General features: G+C 42.7%; 1 protein-coding gene across 2 annotated transcripts in view; it reads right to left on the bottom strand.

Moving 5' to 3' along the window:
* NUDCD1 (NudC domain containing 1) overlaps positions 1 to 27,052 on the bottom strand; it is a 91,311-nt gene that overhangs the window by 17,789 nt on the left and 46,470 nt on the right. For both annotated transcript variants that reach the window (XM_069957195.1, XM_069957194.1), the window contains exons 6-8: positions 25,483 to 25,690; positions 14,200 to 14,344; positions 12,283 to 12,408 (exon numbers count right to left, since the gene is read on the bottom strand). In XM_069957195.1, coding sequence (XP_069813296.1) covers positions 12,283 to 12,408; positions 14,200 to 14,344; positions 25,483 to 25,690 — 479 coding nt within the window. The remainder of the gene's footprint in view (positions 1 to 12,282; positions 12,409 to 14,199; positions 14,345 to 25,482; positions 25,691 to 27,052) is intronic.

The following is a 27,052-nucleotide window of genomic DNA, read 5'->3' as shown; positions in this document are numbered from 1 at the left end:
TAGCATGTAGTGAAGAGTGGTTCATTCCATCAAATAAGGTGCAGGATACGACGTTTCAATTCACTCCAGAATCATTTTCAAGCATGCTTATCTCTTCACTATATGCTGGTGTGCTGCGGACTCTTGCTGCTTTGTATTTTGGGACCCCCTGCCAAAGGCCTTTCTGTGTTCAGCACCCTCTACTTCAGCCTTGGATGTGCGTCTGTCACGAACGATAGATCGATATCTTTACAGCGTGTCAGTGCAGTGCCATCTACAGCCCCCTATAATGTACGTCCCTGTACTGTCACCTGTATATACTATATATATACCCATCATACATACTGTATATACCCATCATATATACTCTGGGTACCTATAGTACATAGCTATATACCTGTATATACACGTCCTGTAGTGTGCACATAGCTGTATACCTGTATATACACGTCCTGTAGTGTGCACATAGCTGTATACCTGTATATACATGTCCTGTAGTGTGTACCTAGCTTGGGTTGCTGCTCATTGAGTTACTGTACTTTTTTTAACTTTATTGAAACAAACTATCCCCAGTTTGGCACGGCCGAGTGGGTGTGGCCTGTAAAAGGGGTGTGGCTTACTAAGGGGGCGTGTCATAGTTATCGTCCAATTATCGTTACCGCAGCTACATATGCGATAAACCGCGATATTGATTTAGGCCAATATCGCCCAGCCCTACCTAAAGGTTTGGTGGAGACTGCTAGGACTACCCAGATCCCTAAAATGAAGGTGCAGAACTTTTTTGGTTTTCTGCCTAGGTTCATAACCAACCAGATGCTTTGCACAACACTACTACACTGCCCCATTCAAGTGAATGAAGCAGAGTGAACCAAGTAGGGAGTGAGATTGCATTTTTTTCCAAGTCCTAACTGCACAACTCCCCAGTCAATGTTCTAAGACTCCTAGATAGAGCACTTGCATGAAGGGACATCTCTTTGCCGAAGAGGTGTAAGAGCTATTTTGCATATCCTTTCTTCCCAGAATTCCCAGTGAAGCAGGAATGGCCTGTAAGTTTGCACTCATCTTTATGACAGACTTTCCTTAAGAAGAATTATTATCCCTTCAACCAACCTGGTCACAGTTATGCTGCTTATCATCCACAGAGGTCAAAGGGGTAGTAACTCTCCTTAAGGAGAGCCCGTCATAAAGACGCGTGGAGACTTACAGACCATTGCGGCTCCACTGAGAATTCTGGGAAGAAAGGATATACAAAATAGTTCTCACACCTCTTAAGCAAAGAGATGTCCCGTCAAGTCTCACTCAGTCAAGGAGCCTTAGAACATTGACTGCGGATTTTCTGCCAAGCCAAACTATCTCTCCAAAAGGAAAGATTTCCAAAAGCCAGCCAACACCCTGATCTGCACTGATGAGGGGCAAAACCCTCGAAATAGCTATCTGCAGATGGGAAATCTTACCTTTTGGAGAGATAGTTTGGCTTGGCATAAAATCCGCAGTCAAGGCTCCTTGACTGAGCGAGACTTGACTTGAAGGGACATCTCTTAGCTTAAGAGGTGTGAGAGCTATTTTGCATATCCTTTATTCCCAGAATTCTCAGTGGAGCAGCAATGGTCTGTAAGTCTCCACACGTCTTTATGACAGGCTCTCCTTAAGGAGAGTCACTACTCCTTTGACCCACGTCGATAGACCTCTCACTAGCCAGCCAACACCCTCTGCACTGATGAGGGGCAAAACCCCCGAAATAGCTGTCTGCAGATGGGAAATCTTTCGTGAGATAGTTTGGCTTGGCATAAAATCCCAAGTCAATGTTCTAAGGCTCCTTGACTGAGTGACACTTGACTTGAAGGGACATCTCTTTGCTTAAGAGGTGTGAGAGCTATTTAGCATATCATCCACAGAGGCATCAGATTTCTAGGACGAGAAATGTCCCGAGAAAACATCAATCCTGGCAGACTAAAGTGGAATTTGAGGTTTAGCAATACATTGACACTGTTCTTGATCTGACTTCTTATTGATCCCGATCCTGGATTTGTTCAAAACTTTCTTGCTACCACATCCTACAGAGGCCTGATGTTCTACTTCTGTTTCCGGCCCTTCCATTCATTCCTGACTATATCATCCTCTGACTAGTCTACCTTTGACTGAACTCCGGTGACAATCCTTGCTGATCAAGTCACTATTCAATCAGAGCTACTGCCGCAACACAACAACAAGTCTTGTCTTTTTTGGGGGGTTAAAAGTGAAGACCACAAAATTCCTAAGGACAGACTGGGGTGCGGAGATCCAAAGGGTGTAGAGTCCCTGTACCAGCAATCATTCTGTTGAAAGTTGATAAATATTACTTGTGGTTGTAACAGACTGTGATATCTGGCATGTCAATAACGTCCTGTCACACAAATCAATTCAAGTAATAACATTAACAGTATCCGACCAAGAGAAGTTGGGTATAGTGAAAGTGTATGCTTTTGTTTCAAGAAATAATGTTACATAGAGATTAAGTTGAAACCTCCAAGACTAAAGAGACATCGAGGGAACTTTTAAAAGATGAATGGGCTTTATTTTTGTAATGATTTTCCTGAAACGTGTTGCATATAAATTATACAGCATAGATTTCCCGTAGAGAAGCAATTGTTCCTCCTTAGGTATGCACGAGGCTGAGGAACATCAAAGACACATTCTTACCGACTCGCCTGCAGAGGATGAACAATAAATATTCTAATACTAGAACAGTGCAAACAAAGTAAAGCAGGCCTCGGAGGATGACACTGTAACTCTAACAATACTCCATCAGCCGGTGTAACATTGTATTGTATTGTGTGGGGGAGTCCATGAAGCTTCATCCTACTGGTTCTACTGGCTCCATTCAGCACAAAGAAACACGTTTTGACCCTTATGAAGGAAAGTATTTCAGGAATCCACATACAGAAGAAAATTAAGTAATAATATAATGTAATAATAATAAGAGCCACCACAAAAAGTTCCATGGCAGCTTTAGGTGCTAAACCCAAGAGTGGGGTGATCGCCAGAGTGGAGGATGTCCACTTTTGAGAAGATGGAGAAAAAGGCGTGCCAAGAAAATATTCCTCAAACCACACCACCTCCACCAGTCTGATCTATTCACACCTGACAATAAGGCATTACTGAGTCATTCTGCTTCTGCCAAATTTCGAGCCTCCCATCAGCATGATGCCACAGAGATATGGATACATCTGAGCAGCCATTCTTCTCCACTGTTCAGTGATACAATTTTGCACTTTTTTGCCTGTTGGATTTGCTGTTTTCCTGACACAAAGGCACAAACATCGTATTCATCTGCAGTTTTTTTGAGCATCCTCTTCCTGTTCATCAGAATAGATTCCTGACCTCCTCCTCAGACCCCTTTAGTTCACAAGGTAAGTCCTAATTACCCCCTTTCCCTGGATGTTTGACAAAATTGTAAAATTGTAAAATTCTAGAACTGATCATGAGTCCTCACTCCATGACATTCAGATGACTCAATTTTTCTATTCTATTACAGATTCACAAATAAATAAGTAAATAAAAAACACTGAAAACTGATCAGTGCATTTTAAACCATACTCCAAATTTACATCTAGTATCCTACAAGAAAGCTCCAACCTTTAGGCTATGTTCACACTACGTAAGTTTCCGGGCCGTAGCGCGTTCCGTGAATAAGCGGCCGGAGACTTACGTAGTTTGCGTATAATGGAAAGTATACGATGTACGGCTGCACAGTTCCCACTACGTATGAACTTACGCCCGGATCGTACGCGGCGGCGTAAAAAATGAACCAGACCATTGTTTGCGGACGAAAATGCCGTAACTTACGCCCGTAGCGTTACATGCGGTCCCGTACGTAGTGGTGATTTCTTCATTTTTGCAGCTTTTTGTGAGCGATCCAAAAGGTTCTGTGGGGTGTCCGGGGGTAGGGGAAGCTTTTCAAGTAAAAGACCGCTGTCAGATCGCTACGTAGGGCGCTCGGGAAGTTTGCCGTCCGTACGTAGCTGGCTAAAGTAACCACTTACTGCTGATAAGGAATGGACAACCTTGGCAAACTCTATCATTAAAGATCCTTTATTTGCAAGGCAAATCCGAACCTGAACGCTCTGCATCTGATTACCAGTGGCTGCAGAAGTTGGATGGAGCCCCGGTGAGCGCTGGATAACAATTTTCCAGGCAGCCTTAGGGTTACATTCAACTTCTGCAGCCGTGATCACCTACTTCTCTCCAAGTCCCAAACAATTACAGAACGGCCTGAATCTGCACCCCAGCATAAAAGACACTAGGGATGAGCGAACCGGCTGAGGTTTGTGTTCGTATGAACCAGAACTATCGGCTTCTGATTCCCGCTGTCTGCCCGTTCCGTGGAGAGGGTGGACACAACTTTGAGGACCTCCTGGAAAACTGGGATACAGCCATAGCCATAGGTCCTCAGGCGGTCCTTAGGCTGTACACGGAGCGGGCAGACAGCAGGAATCAGAAGCCGATAGTTCAGGTTCATACGAACCCAAACCTTAGCTGGTTCGCTCATCCCTAAAAGACACCACCCATTGCCTAAACAACCAGGGTAGTAGGAATTACCTATTCTAAGGTGCCCAGCAGCTAAGAGGGCCCATTTCCACTTAGATATGCCTGTGATCACTTAAAATGACAATATACATCAAATAAAAGTTGGACAGACAATTGTCTGATAAATGATTGTCTCGTAGTCACAGCCATACACGATACTCGATCAATCTTTAAGGGAACATTCTGAGAATATTTTGTGAATGAACAATCTTTTGCCGAATTATCGACTGAAAACTTCCACCATGGATGACTTATTTCCAGACGATATCAGTCTACTCATACCAGTGGGATGAAATTTTTGTTCGTTGTTATACCCGATGAATGATCAGAGTGGTTGAAATCTAAGGTGTATGGGTATTTTTAGGAAATAGGTCCAGTGAAAAATTTAAAGTAGATCAAACAAAGAAAACCGAAACCAACAGATCATCTACTCATCTCTAAACTTTTTGGACTTTGTGGGTATGATATGAAGAGCGCGATAATGAACTAAACTATGCCTATAAGAGTTAATACTTTGCATTTTACGACTATATAGCTCCTTTTGTTGGCAAAGAATACTGATCTCTGTGAACTCTGAATATTATAACAATTAAAAAATTTAATACAAAAATCAATCCCATAAGACTTCGGAGCTAAAAAAGAAGTCTGATTGCTCATTGTACGGCGAGGTCTTTCTCCCATGAACTGTGTAAGGACCTTTATTCCGCTCTGCACTCCTATTCATAACATTTGCAGGTTTTTGTGTCTTCCCCAATAGGTTTTAAAAGACCAATAGTTCACATCTCATTGCAATAATTCTATACACTATTCAGTCAATGCAAGCAGTTTTTTTTTTTTTTATAAAAGGAAACGTGTATAAGTTAGAAGGCACAGGAGCAGCCTGGAGCGGAAAATAACTTTCCACTAAAAAGAAAAGCTTCTATAATAACGATTTCTGTCTTTAAAACATCAGACCTTTTCTATGCATAAAATAGCATAAAAGAGACCTACACTAGCAGGGTTGGGATATGCAGAAGGAGAAGGGGCAATTGTCTAGGTATCTCAGTCACCGCCATCCTGTTACTTCCTCTAGACCTTCCCAGCAGCGAGGGATAGATGTTTTATCTCCTCAAAGGTACACTTTAACCCTTTTCTTGCCAGGTGTTTCTTGTTATTCTGCCTGTCTACATATGAAAGAGCTTGTCCTCCTGAAACCGAGTCCAAACCTGAAGTCCAAAAAGAGCAGCTGTGCTACTAAAACCTATATTTTGTGTATAAAAACACATCTCAATAATTTATGTGGACAACCACCGTCAGGCAACTTTGCATCACAGTGAGAACATTGTAAAAGATTAAAAAAAAAACAAACAAAAAGCCTTAAAGGACCTTATTAAATGGAGCGATAAAATACTAACTTGGGCCGAGTCTCCAGATTATCGTTCCGTGTAATAAAGACAACGATCAGATGAAGAAAATACTAACCTGTCCAGGCTCCCCCGGTGTCCTGCTGCATCCCTTTAAAGGGTAATGGCTAGAAAAGCGGTCAGTGTATTTTATGCCAACGTTCAGATGGATGCTAAATGCAGAGGTTTGCTAAGGCGTCCACAGGTTTGCTCGAGAGAGAAAATAACGCAGACACCTATAGATGCTGTCATCTGACTTGATACAATAATCATTCTGCCATTGCAATAATGTAATTTTTCTCCCACAATACAGGTACAATCCTTGTCTCCTTCACTTACTTAATCTCCCGTCATTTCCAGAGACTGACATCTTCAGCTTTTCTAGACAGGGTCATATTTAACTCTTCTTCTGACTCTACTCTGACTGATGAACACACTGACGGCTCTATTCCAACATTGAGCCCTATATCTATTTTCTTCAGTTATTTTAGTTTAGTTTTCTTTAGTTATTGAGATAGCAGCATTGTTCTCAGGGCTCCTTTTATATTGATAGAGGACGGCTTGTTAAACCTACATTTAGTAGTAAATGGCTACTGGATCGTTCGATCGTCCCTTCACTTTCATCACTATCAGCACCTCATCCCAATGATCAGGTCAATAATCGGTTTGTTTAGGCAATGATGGGCACAGTGTAAAATGACCTATATCCATGTGGCACAGTTAGGGTGGTATTACACGGAACGATAATCGGCCGAATTGGCCCGATTCGGCCGATTATCGCTCCGTGTAATAAATGCAACGATCAGCCGATGACAACGATCATCGGCTGATCGTTGATATAGGTTAGAACCTATTTTCGTCGGGCGCCGACCGCGCACCGCTTCGTGTAATAGCGGTGCGTGGCCGGCGACTAACGATATACATTACCCATCCACGTTCCAGGGCTGCTCCTGCCGTCCGCTTCTCCCTGCGTCCCGCGCGCGCTCTAGCGTCACAGAGGCCTGTCAGCTGATAGGCCGCTCAGCCAATCACAGGCGCGGCCGTCCCGGCCTGTGATTGGCTGAGCGGCCTACCAGCTGACAGGCTGCTGTGACGCTAGAGAGCGCGTGGGACCCCAGGAGAAGCGGACGGCAGGAGCAGCCCTGGAACGTGGATGGGTAATGTATGCCAGTTTAGCAAGGGCTGCAAGGACATCGGTAACGATGTCCTTGCAGCTCTTGTCAAGCGATTATCGGGCCGTGTAATAGGCCCAGTAAACGAGCAACGATCTAGCAGATCGCTGCTCGTTTACAGGTATTATCAGGCCCTGCTCGGCCCGTGTAATACCACCCTTACCTTCAAACTTCACCTACTGGGAAATGATATATGCAGACTTCTCAACTTCACCATATGTACTGTAGGTGAGTGCATATCAGGGCTTGTTTGCTGTGGAGCAAGTTGTGTTTTTTATTAATCACATTGTGGGGTATATACAACTTTTTGATTATTTTTTGGGTGGTTGACAAAAAAAACTGCAATTTGTGTTTTGAACTTTCACCATGCCCCTATTTTTCTCTGCCTCTGGCAAGGTGTAACAGTAGTGTCATGGCAGAGCTGGGACCCTTAATAGGCTGCCAGTTTAACAGTTTGGCCAGTGAGCCTAAAATAAAAGTCTCAAAACACAAGACTAGCCAAATATCCCTCCAGGGAAGGACCTAGCAGAGGGCCATCTCCTGTAAGAACATCAACAAAACCACCATATTAAGAGTCCCTTTCAGTCTCCCTTCAATATTCAACTCAATTACAAATCTAATGATGTGACAAGGGAAATACCAAAGCCATCCACAGACAGCTGTTTCGGGGTGTTGCCCCTCATCAGTGTGGAGCAGGATTCTGGCTAGTGGGAGCAATGCCTATTAGACCACCTCTGCAAAATTATTACTGACCTCAGGGAAACCAGCTAAAAAAAAAAAAAAGAAATTGTAAGCTATTAGTTAAAGTCCCCAACACAATGAAATGTAAATAAGCAAAAATATCATGTCCTTAGACTCCAAAATGATATTGACTGAAAGGGCCACCTAATATGCTGGTTTTGGTGGTCTCCTACAGGAGCCACCCTTTTGCTAGGTCCTTCCCTGGAGGGATATTTGGCTAGCCCTGCATTTTGAGACTCTTAACTGAGGCTCCATGCTTAGCACCCCCAACTGTAGCATAAGAGGGATCAAGTGATAGTAAACTAGACAGAGGTAGACAGCAATGCAAAATCCTTCAGCAGCACTGGCTAGCATAAAGTAGTAAAAATGCATTCACCAGACTGGACCACTGGACAATTATCCAAGAAAGGGAGTGCTGTCTCCAGGACTACTTGTGTCTGGGACCGTGAAGTCAAGCAGTCAGCAGCCTCTCTGTCTTCCTCCTCTACCACCAATGACACCCTCGTCATTTTCTTTTATACATGTACTGTATATATACACATATGCAATAACACATAAAATGCCCCCCAACCTCCAGCCCACCAAAAGACACCCTAGGCGGCTGCCTACTCTGCCAACCTCCTCGCCCATTGCTTACATAGAAAAACTTTTTTTATAAATAAAGTCTGCACCTTCCCCAGCTTGATGTAAAATGGCTAGCTGCCCACATTATTAAAAAATTTTTAATTCTTAATACACGATCAAGACGTTCTGCAGAGAAAGTGCCAAATAAAATGCTAAAAAAAAAACTCGCAGAACGTTACTTTGCAGGCTGTATTTTTTTGCTTTGCAGGAACTCAAATAATTGCTAAATGTGTGTTGAATAATTATCATAATTGCTTGATGAAGTCTGGATCCGTAGCTGTAAATTCTCAGCGGTAAATGGGTATCGCATGCTCCATCTCCAACATACACAATGTGACATATTGCTCATTAATATTCGGCTGCGGTCCGACGTGGCCGTCATTGCTATCAATGTGCAGGCTTGCAGAGGGTCTAGATTCTTTTTTTTTTGTCTGGAAACAAATCCCACTGAGGTGTGAAGATTGCATTGTTTTCCTTGAATAAGAAGCCAAGAATGGAAAATAGCTCTCTGTGTAGGAGGTCTAGCAAAAAGGGGAGATGGGGGAAGGAGGGGGGTGGGGGGTCTTAACTAAACCCCCAAAAAACAATAAAACCTTATACAGTCTGTAGATGACACACAGCAACGAGAATACGTACACACTGTTAAATCACATTATTATGACCAATGGCTGCTATCTGTAATAAATTGCCATGTGCAGCTAGACAGGCTAAGGGTCCTATTAGACAAAGCAATTTTTAACCATTACGATTGCAAACGGGATCCTTTATCATTAACCTAAAATCGTTCACTGTATTACACAGAACGATAATCGTTAGTTAACGATTGTAGTGATGAACGTATTAACGATCGTAACTTCACTGAAAGATTAGTGAACGAATGCAGAATTACAGCGAACGATTGTGGAATTACAGCGAGCGATTTTAGGGTCAGATCTAAACTAACGATCAATGACACATGGACGATTTTTCGATCATTGCCTGCAATTACACAGGACGATTACCGTTTAAATTCAAAGGATTTAACGATTTTCTGCACAATAATCATCCCCGTGTATTAGGGCCCTTAGAGTGACTAAATCAGGTCCTGGTAGGTATCTCGCACCATGCTGACTGCGATGAATCCCACAGCTACTGGAGGATGCCTATAGGAGGGTCCATAGAGCAAACACAATGATAAAGGTGTTCCCACAGAAGCTCAAATTGGGTTCAAGCCTGGGGAAGTAATGGGCCAGGACAGTACTTTGAAGTCTCGGTCATGCCCTCCTAACCAATGTCGGACATTTCTAGCCATAAGGCTAGCAGGTAAGTGAGCAGGTAAGTGCAGGGGGGCCTCCTCGTTTGTCTTTCAAAGACATTAAAAGACAACGATCAGCTGACATTGTGCATGTTCGCTGATCGTTACCTTCTATTACATAAAGCGAATATCGTCCGTAGTGGCCGATTATCGTCCAAATACAGCCGATAATCACTTCATGTAGTAGGGCCCTAAATGTTTGAGTGCATGTGATCTTTAAAGAAGCAGTTCCCAAAAAATTATTATTGGCACCCCCGGTAGGCACTGGCACGTTATACTCACCGCAGCTGATGGGTGTCCCGCGGCACAGCTTACTTCCGGTCCTGCAACGCCATTCAAATCCAGCGAGCACTCACTTCAGCGTTTGCTACGACGCCTCTTCTGTCTCCTGGGATTGAACGGTGGAACTCCCGCGCTTCAATGCATTCTCTATGGAAGCGCGTGACTTCCAGCGTTCAATCCCAGGAGACAGAAGAAGAGTCACTGCAGAACCTGAAGTGAGCGCGCTCTGGATTTGAACGACGCAGCAGGACCAGAACGAAGCCGCGCCGTGGGACACCGATCAGCTGCGGTGAGTATACGTGCCAGCCCCTACCGGGGGGGAACTGCTTCTTTAAGGATGGATTTATCCCCCCCATCAGAAAATACCTTCCACCTTCCAAGGTTTCACAATATTTTTTTTACGTAAGTACTATATGTAAGATGCAGTCATCCCCCTTTCTCAGTACCACAGCATATAGCTTTATTCCTACACATACTGCTCTGTAAATCTGCAAACTAGGAGATGACTCATTCGCAGTTAAGCCGCTATGAAATAGATTTTGTCTTCAGTGACTTTACTGTCATGTTCCCGTGTGACCTCACCCTTAAGCTTGGCATAGCCTCAGGTGCCTCATTCTACAAGTCCTTTCCCTTTACGCACTCTACTTGATAAGGTTGTGGATAGAAATAATGAAAATCGCTGAGAGAAACCCTCAAAACAAATGAACACTGATTGTATTACAGAATCTCAGCAGCTGCAATAGTCAAGTCAAGCAAGAACACTGTAAGCGCATTCATCTTTCCTAAAGGCTAGCCATATACTCCGCCATCTGCCCACGCTCCAACAAGTGGAACTTCCTGTAATGTTATGGCATATTATAGGGATCCAACCACCGAGACCCCCATCACTCTGCAGAATAAGGTCCCTATGGCATTACTGGTTGGCTGCAACACAGATCCAATCAAGTGAATGGGGCTATGTTGCAGTCCTACCAATCAGAAAGTGATGGTATATCCTAGCTATAGGCCGTTCCTTTCAATAGTAGGAAAAAGAATGCCACAATGGAAAGAATCATCATTCATATGTATTACACATTGCCAGTCTTGCCATGTTTACATAACTAAGGCTGGGTTTTTGCAATCCATTTTTTGCACAAAACGGATGAAAAACTGATGAAAAAAACAGAAGCAACTGTGTGCATCCCTTTTGATCCGTTGTTCCATTGACTTCCATTGACTGATTTCATCTGTTTTTTGCAAAAAATGGATTGGAAAAAATCAGATTGCAAAAACGTAGTGTGAACCCAGCCTTATAGCTAATTCATAATGTGGGCTCTGCAATTTTTTGTCTAAATGAACTGTCTAGGCTTTACCATTTGATTTCCATGAATTTCCAGGCTTCATCAGATCATTTATAACCGGAAAAACATCTGTGATAAAGCCTGGTACCGGTGATCACATAGCAAGAAGAAGCGTAACAAAGCTTGTGTGTGAACACAGGCACATGGCTTAGGGTTACACTATTGCGAGTCACAATGAATAATAATCATGTGCAGAACCTGATTGGCTTACATGACTTACATCTATTATAAGCTTCAGACACTTGTGAACCGAATACACAATGGGCAAAGCGTAGTTGACAGACAGCTTGGTTTGTGATAAAGGAAGAGTGGTTAGTGTGCAATTCTATATTGCGAGTCAAATAGTGCAGTAGTAGTTATCCTAAACTTAGACTAGATGTGCAAGGTATAGCAAACAGCAAGAGCCACTGTGATAAACCTGGAGCATATCTGTGTCTTGTAGTCCAAGTATGTACTGTCTTGTCAATATTAGTAAATCTGGGCCACGATGTTCTGCTCAGTTCAGGGATTAAAGGGGCGGTGAATGACATGGATTGTATTTATGGTGTTCTTTCATTTTCAGTTTCCTGCACTGTTCCCTTTGGTAGTGTTGCAGAACCTGTGTCCAGGCATGATGGGAACAGGAGGTTTTTTTTTTTTTTTTTTTTTTAACAGCTTATGAGCCGCAGGTTATGCTCCACTACTCTATGATCATACACATATTTGCTTACGATGGGCTTCTAAGGCTCGTTCACATTGTATTTTAAAAATCATACAGCAAACAAAGAAAGTGATATCAATAAAATATACTAAATCATATCAGAATCACACAATTTTTAAAGGGGGAAAAAACTGAATATGTGCATAGAGGGGGGAATTTTTTTTTTTTTAAGATATATTCTTTAGTATTGCTAGTATCTTACCACGTGAGTAGCCTTCAAGCTGTTGCCATTAAAGCGACACAAAGTGGTGCTGTCCTCCAGAGACATGTCACACTCCTCCAGTTCCTGAGCATTACACGGAGGCTTCTCACAGTCAGGATTTGGGTTCTAATGAAGAAATAAAAAGTGCAATGATTCCAAACCAGGAATAGGGTACTCTCAGAGATGAGCGCGACTCAAGCATGCTCAAGTCCGATCGTTCAGCATTTGAATAACTGTGAATGGTACTGGGGAATAAATTGGACGCAGCCCTAGGGAATTTGGAAAAAATAGGATACAGCCTATGGCCTATTGCCATATCAATATCTTCCAGAACTCCTTGGGGCTGAATCCAACTTCTTCAGCCACTGGTATTCAAATGCTGAACGTTCGGACTCAAACATACTCGAGTTGTGTTCACCTCTAAATACTATGGGGGAGATTTATCAAACATGGTGTAAAGTGAAACTGGCTCAGTTGCCCCTAGCAACCAATCAGATTCCAACTTTCATGTTCTAAAGAGCCTGTGAGAAATAAAAGGTGGAATCTGATTGGTTGCTAGGGGCAACTGAGCCAGTTTCACTTTACACCATGTTTGATAAATCTCCCCCTATATATTTAACTATAAAGTTAACTCACAATGTGGTCTTAAAGGGGTTATCCAGGACAGTCCGTGCACTATTGCCTCTAAGCCTCACCATTTAGCCAGCATCAATTACATATTGCCATTTAGAGCCCATATACTTACCCACACATTAGCCAGCTATAGAATACCACATAGCATCCAAGCAAAAAGTTTATACAGAGTCTAAATAAATCGTTTTGTAATGTCTGTGCCAAAATTGCGCCTAACACAGTTACATAGTAACACTGTTAATATGGTTTAAAGATTACAAGAGTCCATCAAGTTCAACCTACACAAACCATACTGTGTTAATCCAGAGGAAGGGAAAACCCATGAGGCAGATAACAATTGCCCCATCACAGGGAGAAAATTCCCTTCCAACTCCAATCAGAATAACCCCTGGATCACCGTATAACCAGAAACCTACTGCTGTCTAATGACATTTTGAAGGGGTATTCCCAGCTCAAAAAAAAAAGTTATCCTTTATCCACTCTTAGGGTGGTATTACACGAAGCGATTATCGTTCGAATAATCGTTCAATCGGTCGTATTTGAACGATTATCTTTAAGTGTAATAGTAGACAACGATTAAACGACGAACGATTGGTCGCTGGTCGTTTAATAGGTTTTGAATCTATTTTTATCGTTTGTCTTTTACACATCGTTCGCACATCGTTCGTTTGAATAAGATGTCGTTAGCCGTTCCCTGTTCATTCGCAAATTGAAAGGGGAGTGTTCTTGAATTTTGTTGCTCCAATATAACCGATAATCTTTCCGTGTAGTAAAACGAACGATTATTAGGCAACCGCTATTGCGATCGTTGGAGATCGTTTATCGTTAATCGTTAATTGAAAAAAATCGCTTCGTGTAATACCACCCTTAGTTATCCCTTATCAGCTGAGCACTGAGCTCCTCAATGTCTATAAGCACTATAGAGAATGAATGTAGCCGTGGCTGCACACAGGTGGAACTTTATTCACTGGGGGGGGGGGGGGCAGTCTTTCTCCATTCTCACTATAGTTGAAGGGTCTGAATGGTCCGTCGGACTCGCACCGATCAGTTTGCCGTCTCCTATTCTGTGGATAGAGTATAACTTTTCAAATTGGAAATACCCAACTTTCTTCTACAATAATTCTGGATGGGACTTTTAGTGCAAAAATCCAGTCTGTGGATGTGATTTATTGTTAAGATTGTAGAACAAACATTGTAGACTGCACTCTGAAACGGTCAATTCAATGATCGCAGTAGAACTCACTGGTGGATATAGGAAAATGACGTTTGAAAAACTGTGCTTACCATGTCCTCAGATGTGAGATGCATCAGTTGTTCGGCTATGGCTGCACATTGTGCTGGATCTGCAACATATTCTCCTTGTTTATCGCCAACAACCACTTCTGCCCACATTTGGCCTACTTCTCTCTTTGCCAATGTGACCTCCACACTGCAAGTAGATGAGACAAAAAAAAAAAAAGGACTAAAATTACTAATTTGTAAAACAATTCTGAAAAAATACAAAATAAATTCATCATAGTCTGCAAAGGATTTCTATCTCTCTCCGAATCACAGTTGAATGGTTGGAAATTGTTAATAAAGACTAATTAAAAGGTGTCCATAGCCTTTATGTGATAAGGTTACCCTTTGCCCATAGAATTGTGGAAAACAAATTGAGATGTTGTGGCCGGAGCCTCCCTAATCCCCAGAATGGGGTATCCACACCTGGTACAATATTGCCCCAGTTCTCAAGATCAGTGGTTATTCTAATGGTTGGACCCTCTCTGATCAGCTTGTTATGCCCTATCCTGTGGATAAGGAATAACTTCTTTTAAGAATTTCACTTGAAATAAAGTATAGTAAGTAGAATTTGTGGAGTTGTCACCTTTTCGAATGATAAGATTGGGTTTCTCAGTTATATCAATTTCTGGGGATGTTAGCTGACAATCAATATAGTCACTTTCAGAAAACCAATAGAAATGAGACTAGATTCCAGAGTTCTGCGTCTAGTTTTTTTTATTTGTATAGCGTACACAGATTCCGCAGCGCTTCACCTGTCTGTATGTTTTTGGGTGTGGGAGGAAACTGGAGTACCCAGAGGAAACCCACGCAAACACGGAGAGAACATACAAACTCTTTACAGATGTGGCCTTGGTGGGATTTGAACCCAGGACTCCAGCGCTAGTTCTGCAATGTTGCAAGGATAGTGGGAGACATCACTCCCGGTGACTTGTTGTAAAAGTCTAATATTCTGTAAGATCTCTGCCTTTACGCTCTACAAAGTTCATGCTGTCAAAATCTGAAGCGTTCAACTTGAAGAAAGTTCTATCAATAGCTGGAAGACGTGTCTGGTACACCTCTGCATGTGAGAACGAGAATAGCAACCATCAATCGAGGGACTCCAACTAGTCTTCTTATCTTACCAGGAGCCGCCAGCGCTTTTCCCCTTTATAACAGGGGGACAGTAAGTAGAAAAGGGTGAACTCCAATTATTACAGCTCAGGTGGAATTCGATCCCTAGAATACTAATTTCACCTTAAGGCAAGGTTCACACAACGTATATTTTCAATTAATCACGACCGTTGTTGCAAATTACAACACTGGCCGTGCTTACCGTGTTTTTCGGACTATAAGGCACACTTAAAATACTATGATTTTCTAAGAAATTGTAAGTGCGCCTTATAGTCCAGTGCGCCTTATTTATGGACCGGGACAGCTCCAGCCTCCATGGCACAGATAGGCTGCTGAGCTCACATAGGCTGCTGAGCTCAGCACAGCGCAGCGCTCCCTCACCTGGACTCCCGGCCCATGGCTCCGCAGGCCTGTCCTGCTGTCCCGCTGTAGCGCTCTCCTGTTGTAACGCTGTACTGCTCTCCCGCTGTCACACTCTCCCTGCTCTTCGCAGCCTGGATACAGACTCAGGCATAGGCTTCATGCATAGACTTTTATTCAATAGCGCCACCTAGTGGCCGGAGGTTATAGAGCAACACTGTACTGTACTGAGGCTCCTAACTATGGTGGCCACAATGCTCCATGCAGAATTCTGCCAACGGGACTCGCTGGCAGAATTCTGCCTATCCTGCATGGTGCATTACGGCCACCATAGTTTGGAGCCTCAGTACTGTGACATAGTAAGGAGCTTCAGTAAATACAGTACTGTGATCAGCAGGTGACATAGTAAGGAGCCTCAGTAAGTACTGTGATCAGCAGGTGACTTACGTTTTTCGTTCGTTCAAACTTATACACTATAATGCGGTGCGCCTTATAGTCTGGTGCGCCTTATAGTTCGGTGCGCCTTATATATGAACCTAGATGGCTTAGCAGGCTAAAATTGAAGGTGCGCCTTATAGTCCGGTGCGCCTTATAGTCCGAAAAATACGGTAATTGAAAATCTACATTGCATTGAAGGCTATGGAACCCCAGCCAGAGTGTATACACATCGTATTACACTCCGGCCAGGATTCCTTACGGCTGCATAAAAAACGCACATGTCAGTTTTGTGCAACCACTATTCATTAAATAATGGCCGCACAAAAATGACTGTGCTCCGGCTGCACTTTGTGTGCTATGGGTAATTGAAATGCGGGCACATCGAATGCGCCCGCATCCCAATTCAATAGTAGTGAAGTTTATCCGATGAACTTCACTAACTTACGTTGTGTGAACCTGACCTAAATATGTGGTGAATATATATGGTTGTATAGATACACACAAAAATATATCTACGTCAGTCTCTTAAAGAAGGGGGAGAAAGGGGAGGACAGGCCTTTTAAAGTAAAATTGTTGTTCTTAGCTAAACTGATAATTCTCAGAAACTGGGGGTCAAAAATAAGACCATCAGCAGTCAATTGGGGACACTAAGTCAATAGGGTTAAAGGGGTAGTCCACTCAAACATAAATTTTCATATGTTGCTGCCTGTGGTGAGACTAACAATTCATTCCATACTTGTTATCATTTAGTCTTCTTCCCCCAGTTCTGAGCTGCTGCTTTCTGCTGAAGAAACAAAACTTTGTGTGAGCTTTTTTTCTCCGTCTCCCCCCTCCCTTTCAAGACAGCTGGTGTAAACAAGTCCCTGACAGGCTGTATTTGCAACTTTAATTAATCTGAGGTCAAGTTTCCAATGAACTCACTGTGATTGATCCTCCTGGCATTACAAAGTTGCAGATAGGGACTTGTTTACATCAGCTGTCTCAAAGGGGGGGGGGGGGGGGGGGGTGGAGATCGAGAGAAAGGCTCACACACAGTTTTTTGTAACTTTAGCAGAAAGCAGCAGCAGCAGCTCAGAACTGGGGGAAGGAGACTGAATAGATAATAACAAGTACGAAATGAATGGTTAGCAACATATGATAAGTTACATCTGAGAAGAAAACCCCTTTAACCTATATGAAAAAAAATTCCATAAAAAAGGTAGAAGCCTGGGATAAACGGATTAAAAAACAATGGGCAAAATGGACAGAAGGCCGAATATTGTCATTAAAGTGATAACAGCTGGGGGTGTTTGGTGTTTTGTTTTTCTTTCTTTCGGGATTAGTTGGATATGGTAAAAACCGTTACGTAAAAAAATTGTATCACCATATTAAGTGTGATATAGGATGCACAAATGTTTTATGTAACTTGGATCTGTATTTTAATTTGTTGGTAAAAAAAAGAAGGGGGAGAAGTAGAACAAACAGGGTCTAAGTTATGAGTGCAGTTTTCCCAGACTCTCTAAGGCTGCTTCTAACTTCTTCAGCCACCGGTATACAAATGCCGAGACTGGACTCCGGCATGCTCGAGTCACACTCATCTCCTACTACCAGTAAAAATCCAATCTGCATTAGACCATGTGCTTCACCTGTCATCTGCAATGCCCTTATGTGTTAGGGCCCTATTACACGGGACGATTATCGTTTGAAAAATCGTTACATCGTTCGGATTTGAATGATAATCGTTTAGTGTAATAGCAGACAACGATTAAACGACCAGCGTGAAATCGTTGGTCGTTTGATAGTGTTTGGACCTATTTTTATCGTTGATCGCTCGCAAATCGTTCGCATGCCGTTCGGTCATAAGCAGTAGCGACAAACGCAATAGCAAAGACAAGACGACGGCAAAAACGATCATAAGTAACGATCATCATTCCGTGTAATTGGGTGAACGATTTCAGGTCGTTCGAGATCGTTTATCGTCGAAAAATCGCTTTGTGTAATAGTACCCTTAGGATCAGTGTGTACTGCTGTCTTTTTGGTGTCTTTTTTTTTATTTTTTAACGGACATTCAATAAACGGCAATTTTATTGGAACGCTGGGTGCACATGCGATTTGGAGGAGTTTTTGCTAATGGACCGCAAAGAAAAAAAAAAAAAAAAGTGCCGGTAGAACATCTGAGGTTAAAGCCCCATCACACTCCGTCACACTTGTGTTACAAGCCATGAAGTTTACGACACCAGGCAGCAGAGCACCAGGTAGCGGTATACTACATAGCTCAGTATACAGGTGCTTTTGATTTGTACTTTTAATTTGTTCTCCAGGGAAACATTAAGTTCTGAAAACATATATTTTGCAGGTAATGAGAACGCGGCGTCTTCATTATTCTCTGCCGTGAATATATTAGTTTGAGGTCTTGTCATTAACCTTATTCAGAATTAAAGCAATGGCGGTGTATAACTCCTGGGAAGTTCTGCTTCTAATAGAAAGGTGAGAATAGCTTTTAGATTATTTATTTCAGATCGGCAAATTACTAAAATGTTTTCTGGAGTAGTGTTTTTGGTTTTTTTTTGTGAACTATTTAATGTGTACGGGAGTGTCCTGAGCTTCCCACGACGGCAAATGTTTAGGAAGTTTACAGCATCAGTGTCCACCACCACATGGTTATTCAACACTGCGCCTGATCACTGTACTTAAAGGGGTTATCCAGTGCTACAAAAACATGGCCACTTTCTTCCAGAGACAGTCCCACTCTTGTCTCCAGCTTGGGCGGGGTTTTGCTACTCAATTCCATTTAAGTGAATGGAGCTTAATTGCAAACTGCACCTGAACTGGAGACAAGAGTCATGTTGTCTCTGAAAGAAAGTGGCCATATTTTTGTAGCACTGGATAACCCCTTTAAAAAGGTACAGGAACCACGTAGGGCTGAAGGTATTACATGGTTATTCTCATCTACTTAAAGGGAAGTAATCAGCCCAATTGGGCTGATTTGGTTCGCTGCAGCACAGTATATAGCTCCTGTGCAGCCCAAGGCACGTATCGGTTGTGGCAGCAGCTTTATACTCGAGAAAATGAAGTTTAATTCTTGGGCAGCCCCCTGCTCGTGTCTAGTCACGGCGGTCTGCCTGTCAGCGTGCTTGGCGGGGATGATTAACAGGGAGTGGTGCCAGTAACGTGCAGTAAGGCAGAGAGTAGTGACTAGAGATATGGGACTTCCTAGGGCTGCATCCAACTTCGTCAGTCGAACGATCGGACTCACGCATGCTCCAGTTGCACACATCTCTAGACAGTAGTATTTCACCCCCCCGTGGACTACTTTCTTGGCTCGGAGGATTAAGGAATGTCATCTCTTCTCCTTTCAGAGTCATCTTGAGATTGACTACATGAGCCATTATGTGCCTTAATTTGTGAAGTCCTTGAACTAAATGTCCTCCCGTATAAATAGATAAAAAAATATGACTCCTTTTCGCCAATGGCACCGCCAGCATCGGCTCACAGCAGACTCCAAAAACTGTGAAATCATTCCGAGAAAGTATTTTTCTATCTGTCTGTTTTGGTGTTGCATGTTTAATGCGGCGTGAAGGGGAACGCATCAGAAATGACAGGGAAAGAACTGCCTAATGATTCCTTCCAGTGAGGAACACTCAGTCGCTTCCGAAATGAAACGTTTTGTTACATCCGCCCAATCGCCGTCCCCGGCTCCCGATCGGCTTACAGAACAGGCAGATTGTACTTTAATTGGAAATTTGGTTATTGACCTGCGTTACGATAAACCCCCCTATTCATCCTGACCGCTGTTTGATCCAAGACCTTCATGGCTCCCCTTTTATTTCCCAGAATCTATTTTTTTTGCTTTTCTTATTATTGCTGTAAACCCGGCCTTAATCTGGTGTTAACGCTCCTATGCCCCGGTTTGACTGCATTTATGTCTATTTTTATACTGTAATTTAAAGTGCTTTAGTTCTCGAGGTTCAATTTATTACGTGTAATCAAAAGGGCCTCGGTCCACTCTTCCCTTAAGGATCGGCACGGTCTACCTTCTTCTTCATTTTCCTTCATTACACATCCCCTGTTTATCGCGGCCGCTTTCGGATCTATATAGAGAAGCACAACAGCCCATCTTCCTTTATTCGCATGGTAATGACATCTGAGAGCCTGTCGTTTTCACTTTTCTTTGATGCTATCCAATTCTCCTCTATTAACATGGCAAGGTTCAGATGCAGGTTTTTTTTTTATCTATTGATCCTACGCTTCATATCTTCCATCCCCTGCATTTTAAAGTCGACGGCCACCAATCAGTTGCCAGACAATAGAAAGGAATAAGCTGTTCAACGGGGCCGCTCATCCGTATTGTCGTGTTGAGACTTAAACAGTGTTTCCTATAGAGGAATTGATGTTTTTTTGATTTTCAATCATCAATCTCCTCCTATTGCTGTTTTGTGAATATGTTATGATGCCCCCCAGTGTATATAACGTCCCTTTCAATTAAAAATCATGGCGTGAAAAGTATAAAGCTAAAATTCAGAGGCAAAACTGAACGAACTTGACTGAACCCCAGAGGTGTTCCTTATTCTTATGCCGCTCTCTCATTGATCGACTCCATATATTACATGAACACAGAATGTTTATTAGGCATGGTTAAAGGGACACAGCCACTGATATTATTTCACATTTTAGCAAGCAGTAAGGTGGGGGTCACTATTTCATACCTGGTAGTAGTGGGATGCGTGGGGGGGACCACTGGGATGTGTAGGGGGGGACCACTGGGACCCCTCTGCAATCTTGAACAGGAACCCAAAAATTCGAGCAGCAGACTGTAAGTGCATATGACTGCGTACATTTTTTTTTTTTATGGAGCCATTGACTCAATTGAGAGCAAATTTGGAGGCAGTAGAGCGGATGTGCAAACCGCAGCTTCATTGATAAATGGGTCACTGAAATCCCTGCTCAAATAACAGGGGATCGCAGGAGGCCGCAGTGGGGAGGACCCCCACTGATTCGACTGTGGCATTAGGGCGTAACTTAAAGGGGTTATCCAGAGCAACAAAAAAACATGGCAACTTCCAGAGACAGCACCGCTCTTGTCTCCAGTTCAGATGTGGTTTGCAATTAAGCTCCATTCACTTCAATGGAACGGAGTTACAAAACCTGCACTCAAACTGGAGACTAGAGGGGTGCTGTCTCCGGAAGAAAGTGGCCCCTTTAACGTATTGAGTTAGAAAAACACTGTCCGATTGACCTACTTTTATCCAGTGAGCTAAGCACAGAGCGCCGCTCACTAACTCTCTTACCACACTCCCCAGCAATCAGCGTCTGTATAAAACTGTATGTAACTGAAACACATGTTTTGCTCAAAATTAACTGCACATCTTGCGTTCAACATTTGCTCATAGCGGAGTACTTCTTTTGCATTACCCTGGAGTTTAGACTCCTTCTTCATCACCAGCGAACCTACTACTATTACTACAGTCTTCTTAGTGTTAAGGCTATTAGATGGACTGAACGGCGCTCATTTTCAAAGCCCATTACATGGTAAAAAAAAAATTATGTGGCCAAGGCTGCACAAATGATCACCAGATTGTTTGTGTGGCCCTAGTATTAATTGGCCCATGCAATAGGGTCTTTAGGGGAAAACAACAGAGTGGGACTTAAGGGGTTATCTATGAGGGTGGTTTGGTGCTCTCCCAATATGGAGGCACCCTGTGGCAACAGGCTAGGGATATCTCGCTATTCCCGTGTTTTGAGACGCGCAACCGAGGCTCCACGGACTCCTGTTTTGCATCTTTAGGGGGAAACAGCAGCTCACATCAAAAGGGGAGACACAAACTTTGGAGTATAGTTACAGATTGGAGAGAGGAAGAGCAGATACAAAGCAGTCTGCTGGGAAGAATCATATAGACTGAGTATAAGTGTCACGGCCTGCACACTGTAAAGGCTGTAGAAACAAAACTAAGCAACATTTTAATAAAGACCAATGGAGACAGGGCTTTCTGCACCCTAATAAGTACAAAGCAAGAATAAAGGCTATGGACACCTGTTGGAATGTAAATTTTTAAAGAGATTTCTAGGTATTATGACAACAAAGTTACATAGTTACATAGTTAATATGGTTGAAAAAAAGACACATGTCCATCAAGTTCAACCAAGGAGGGGATGGATACAGGGAAGGGGGAGGGGTGATAGGTTCTATACATATGCATTTAAGTTATTATGGTCTAAGAACTTGTCTAGGCCGGTTTTGAAGCCCTCTACTGTTTTTGCTGTGACCAGATCCTGTGGTAGACTGTTCCACAGATTCACAGTTCTCATGGTAAAGAAGGCTTGTCGCCTCCGGAGATTGAACCTTTTTTTCTCCAGGCGGAGGCAGTGCCCTCTTGTCCTTTGAGGGGGTTTTACCTGGAACATCTTTTCCCCATATTTCTTGTAGGGGCCATTTATATATTTAAATAAGTTAATCATATCTCCCCTTAAACGTCTCTTCTCCAGACTAAACAAGTGTTATCTCCATATACTGTAATGTTCTATAACTTTTAAATATTTTTTGCATTTCAGTTCATCCACCTTTTTTAAAGGTAAGAAAATAAGAACGCTCCTGCTCACATTCAGGAACTGAAAACCTGTAAACGCCTATTCATGTCATCAAAAATGGTTAGAATTGTCGCTAATGTTGACCTAACTAGAGGAAACTATTCGGGTTTGGCAACTTTTCTGAACCTGAACGTTCGGCTTTTGATTCCCTGCTTCTGGAGTAGTTGGATGCGGCCCTAGGGCTACCAGAAAAACATGGGTACAGCCATGGGCTGTTTTCCAGGATTCCATAGGGTGGCATACAACTTCTCCATACATGGGGAATCAAATGCAGTAGGGTTCGGAAAAGTTGCCAAACAGTATCCTCGAGCTCGCTCAATGCCAATTGTAACCATTCTTCTATCTTAAGTAAATAGTCTGGACTCCAGATTGGAGTAAGTTTCATCATGGTTACATTATAAGGAATACAAATGATTACTAAAGTAAGTAATACAGCAACCCTTGCTTCTGTTTAACTGGAAACCCCACTTTAAACCATATTCTTTTAGGAATCGGTCCCCTTGACGGAAAGTTGCTCCATTCATGTCTAATGATCAGAACTCTCACCAGGAGATATATGAATAATACAGTGCAGCTTGCGGACATGAATCAGAGCTGGATCCAGATATGACAGGATAGATATCCGCCACTTAGAGATAAATGTGTATAATTATACCGCATCTATACCTTCACACGCCGTCATCTCCCCGCTCGGCCCAGAGAGGAAATTCTATTCTCCGAGATTACAGGTATTAAACCCTATACAATGAGCTGGTTATGTCATAGCAAATGGAGATAAGAAAAGTAAAAGCAAAATACATAGAAGACACTTGGCTGATATGTTATCTATATGAGAACAGTGAAAAGTAGAAAGAAAGAATAACCTGCCATTCAAGGCACGTAGTGTAAGACAATGGATAAAAAGGTAGAAAAAAACATAAAAACACCTTTCAGTAGGCAGATACAGGCTACATGTTTGTTTCAAATAACTTTTCATGCTGTATGGGCACATAAAACGTTCCTGACTATTATATAGCTTGTATTTGCCATTTTGCACCAGTTTTCCCCTCTGCAGTCTTCGTATGTATTAGCTGTCCCTTAGCTAGTGGGTGTGGACTATCTGCTATGTTGTCTCCCATACACTACATACACAGAAAACGGGATCCTCGTCATTTACATTTCTATAGCACACCCTCAAAAGCAGAAAACGCAGAGAAGAGAGGAGCGCAATGCAAGCATGCTTGAGCCCATCCAAACCGGGAATACTCTGCATTTGATTACCGGTGGCTGAATAAGTAGGATGCAGCCCAAGTAAATCACGGAAAACATGGATACAGCCATTAGTTGTTCCAATATTTTCCAGGACTCTCTAGGGCTGCATTCAACTTCTTCAACCACCGTTAAGACTAACTTGAGCATGCCTCTTTACAGACTCCTATAGGCATCATGTAATCTGATCCCTCAGTAAGCTGAAAATCTCTCTCTTCTATCATAACAGAGATGTTTACTAGATAAAATGATGCACTGAGAAAAGAGGGATTGGGGCAGGAACTTGATGAAAGGAGAAAGAGACCTATTTCTCTGATAAGATATATCACAGTTTACTCTATTCACTTGTTTTATTGATTTATGCAAAGTCTGTTTAAGTGGCAGTGACATAGTTTTGCAGGACATATCCCCCTTCTTATTTATTTATTATTATAAAATATGTTAATTAAAACAAATCTATAATGATGATGATAATAATAATAATAATAATAATAATAATAATAATAATAATAATACATAATAATAATAGGCAAATACAAATTCTGAAATTCTAAACTGGTGACAGGAAAATGTAAAATCCCTGTAAAGTGTATAGAGACAAGTAACCTCTCCTCAAGGTGAAAATTTACCATCCACCCCGACATGTGATTATTTGCACAAGTATATTAATCCTAAACAAATACTTGCCCCCAATTCCCTTGTGAATCTGGCCTGACCTGTGCTTGCCGTATGGCGGGTACAGAAATCTACACCTACTCCTGAGCAAGTGTCGATTTCTGCCATGCTTTACGCCTACAAACAGGTGTAAACCATGGTAAATCAGGCACCAGGGGAGGCCACGCCTCCCCCCTCCATGCCGCACCCCTCCTATCAAGCAAACAGGCGATATGGCAGACATATGCCAGGGAGAAGGGGTGGATCTGCACCTTCTCCCTGAAGTATTCCAGGGGCGCAAGGATAATAAATGTCCCCCATTAGTTCTAGACTCTAATAAGCACTCACAATCTTAGTCTTTTGGGTTGCAGAATTTAGTGAGTGCCTTAACAAACACCGGATCCATTAGAGAATATAGGGGAGACTTATCAAAGTGAAACTGGCTCAGTTGCCCCTAGCAACCAATCCCACCTTTCATTTTCCACAGAGTCTGAGAGGAATGAAAGATGGAATCTGATTGGTTGCTAGGGGCAACTGAGCCAGTTTCACTTTACACCATGTTGGATAAATCTCCCTCTATATGAGAATTAACAGCACCTCTACAGGTAAAACAAGGTATTACCAGCTGAATATAATAAGCCATACTTCAGCTAACAGAGGACTCTCCTCTGTTTGTGTTGTTCTAATTAGGAGCCTTCTAGTAACAAAGGATGCTTGGGGCAGACTGTGCCTTTAAGAGCATCCTTAGAAAACAGGGAGCATGAACTGCATTAAAGCACAGTGCTGAAAAAAAAACTGTAAGGGAGGGGGGCTGGTTTCCAATGAGATTTTATATGTATAATGTAACATACGGAAACAAAATATTGAGATAGATTTTAAGTTGCACTATGAAAGGAGAGAAGAGAAGCGTACCTTCTTTCATCTCTCAGAATCCAAGTGCTGCTTTCATGATCAATCGTGGAGTAAAGCGGTCCTTTCAGAAATGGCTCCTCTTCCCTCCATGACATACTGATGTGATCGGGAGAAAAATGTATCTTAATGTGCTCTTTGGTAATGCCATGGGGAAGCGGGAAGGTGAGGGTGATGTCCTCCGCTGTCTGCTGCCAAACATAAAGGGGTTCTGCAAAAAGAGCATAGAAACATACGAGAAACATCAATAGCAGAGCCCAGACAGCGCTACAAGACACTGGGCAGCGCTCTATTCGACTACTACTTCGACCACCACCACCACCACTACTACTACTACTTCGACCACCATCACCACCACTACTTCGACCACCACCACTTCGACCACCACCACCACTACTACTTCGACCACCACCACTTCGACCACCACCACCACTACTACTTCGACCACCACCACTTCGACCACCACCACCACTACTACTTCAACGACCACCACCACCACTACTACTACTACTTCGACGACGACGACCACCACCACCACTTCAACCACCACCACCACTACTACTACTACTATTTCGACCACCACCACCACCACCACTTCGACCACCACCATCACTACTGCTACTTCGACCACCACCACCACCAACCGGATTTTGATTTTTTTTCTACTGTTTATGAACATAGCCTAAAACCTATAGGAATCCAATAGAAGCCATGATGCCAGCAGTACGGCGTGTGACCACTAAGGCCACAGAAGTCACGTGAAGGCTGCTAATCAAGACAGACTGAAGTGAGAAGGGGAACTTTTATAAGAGACCCCTATGGGGTTGTCCAGCGAAAATCTTTCTTTCAACTGGTGTCAGAAAGTTAGATAGGTCCGTAATTTATTTCTGTTTAAAAATCTCAAGTCTTCCCGTACTTATCAGCCGCTGTATGTCCTGCAGGAAGTGGTGGTTTATTTTCTTCAGACACAGTGCTCTCTGGCCGAGACAGGAACTCTGTCTCAGTTTTATATGAATCCCTATAGAAAACCTTTCCTGCTCTGGACAGTTCCTGTCTCGGCCAGAGATGTCAGAAGAGAGCACTGGTGTCATACTGGAAATAAAACACCACTTCCTGCAGTCAAGTCCTGCAGACTTGAGATTTTTTAATAGAAGTAAATTACAAATCTATATAAAACTTTCTGACACCAGTTGACTTGAAAGAAAAAGATTTCTGCTAGACAACTCCTTTAAGGGATTGCGGAGGTGATGACTTATGGCCGTTTTATTAAATGAGACTTTTTAAAAGAAATTATTTTAGAAAATATGGATAACACCTATAAGTGCATGTTCAAATGATGAAATTTCACACAAATTCTGGCAAACTGTATGAGGCCCCAGGCCTTAACTGACAAGAAAATAAGGACATCTGCCTTGCTTTTAGAGTTGAGCGTACCTTATTACATTTGCTTTAAGCTTACACCGTATGTTATTGTAGGTGGACAGTGCCATAGGGGTAGGGCTTAACAGCAGTGGTGCCCCACATCTGTCCATATCATCGCAGTAGGCCCGGCCCCCTTCAGGACATCTTCGTC

Source organism: Dendropsophus ebraccatus, chromosome 2, assembly GCF_027789765.1.
Source record: "Dendropsophus ebraccatus isolate aDenEbr1 chromosome 2, aDenEbr1.pat, whole genome shotgun sequence".
Classification (NCBI taxonomy): Eukaryota; Metazoa; Chordata; class Amphibia; order Anura; family Hylidae; genus Dendropsophus; species Dendropsophus ebraccatus.
Note: the sequence above shows the minus strand (reverse complement) of the source record. Positions and strands in the feature narration are given on the sequence as shown.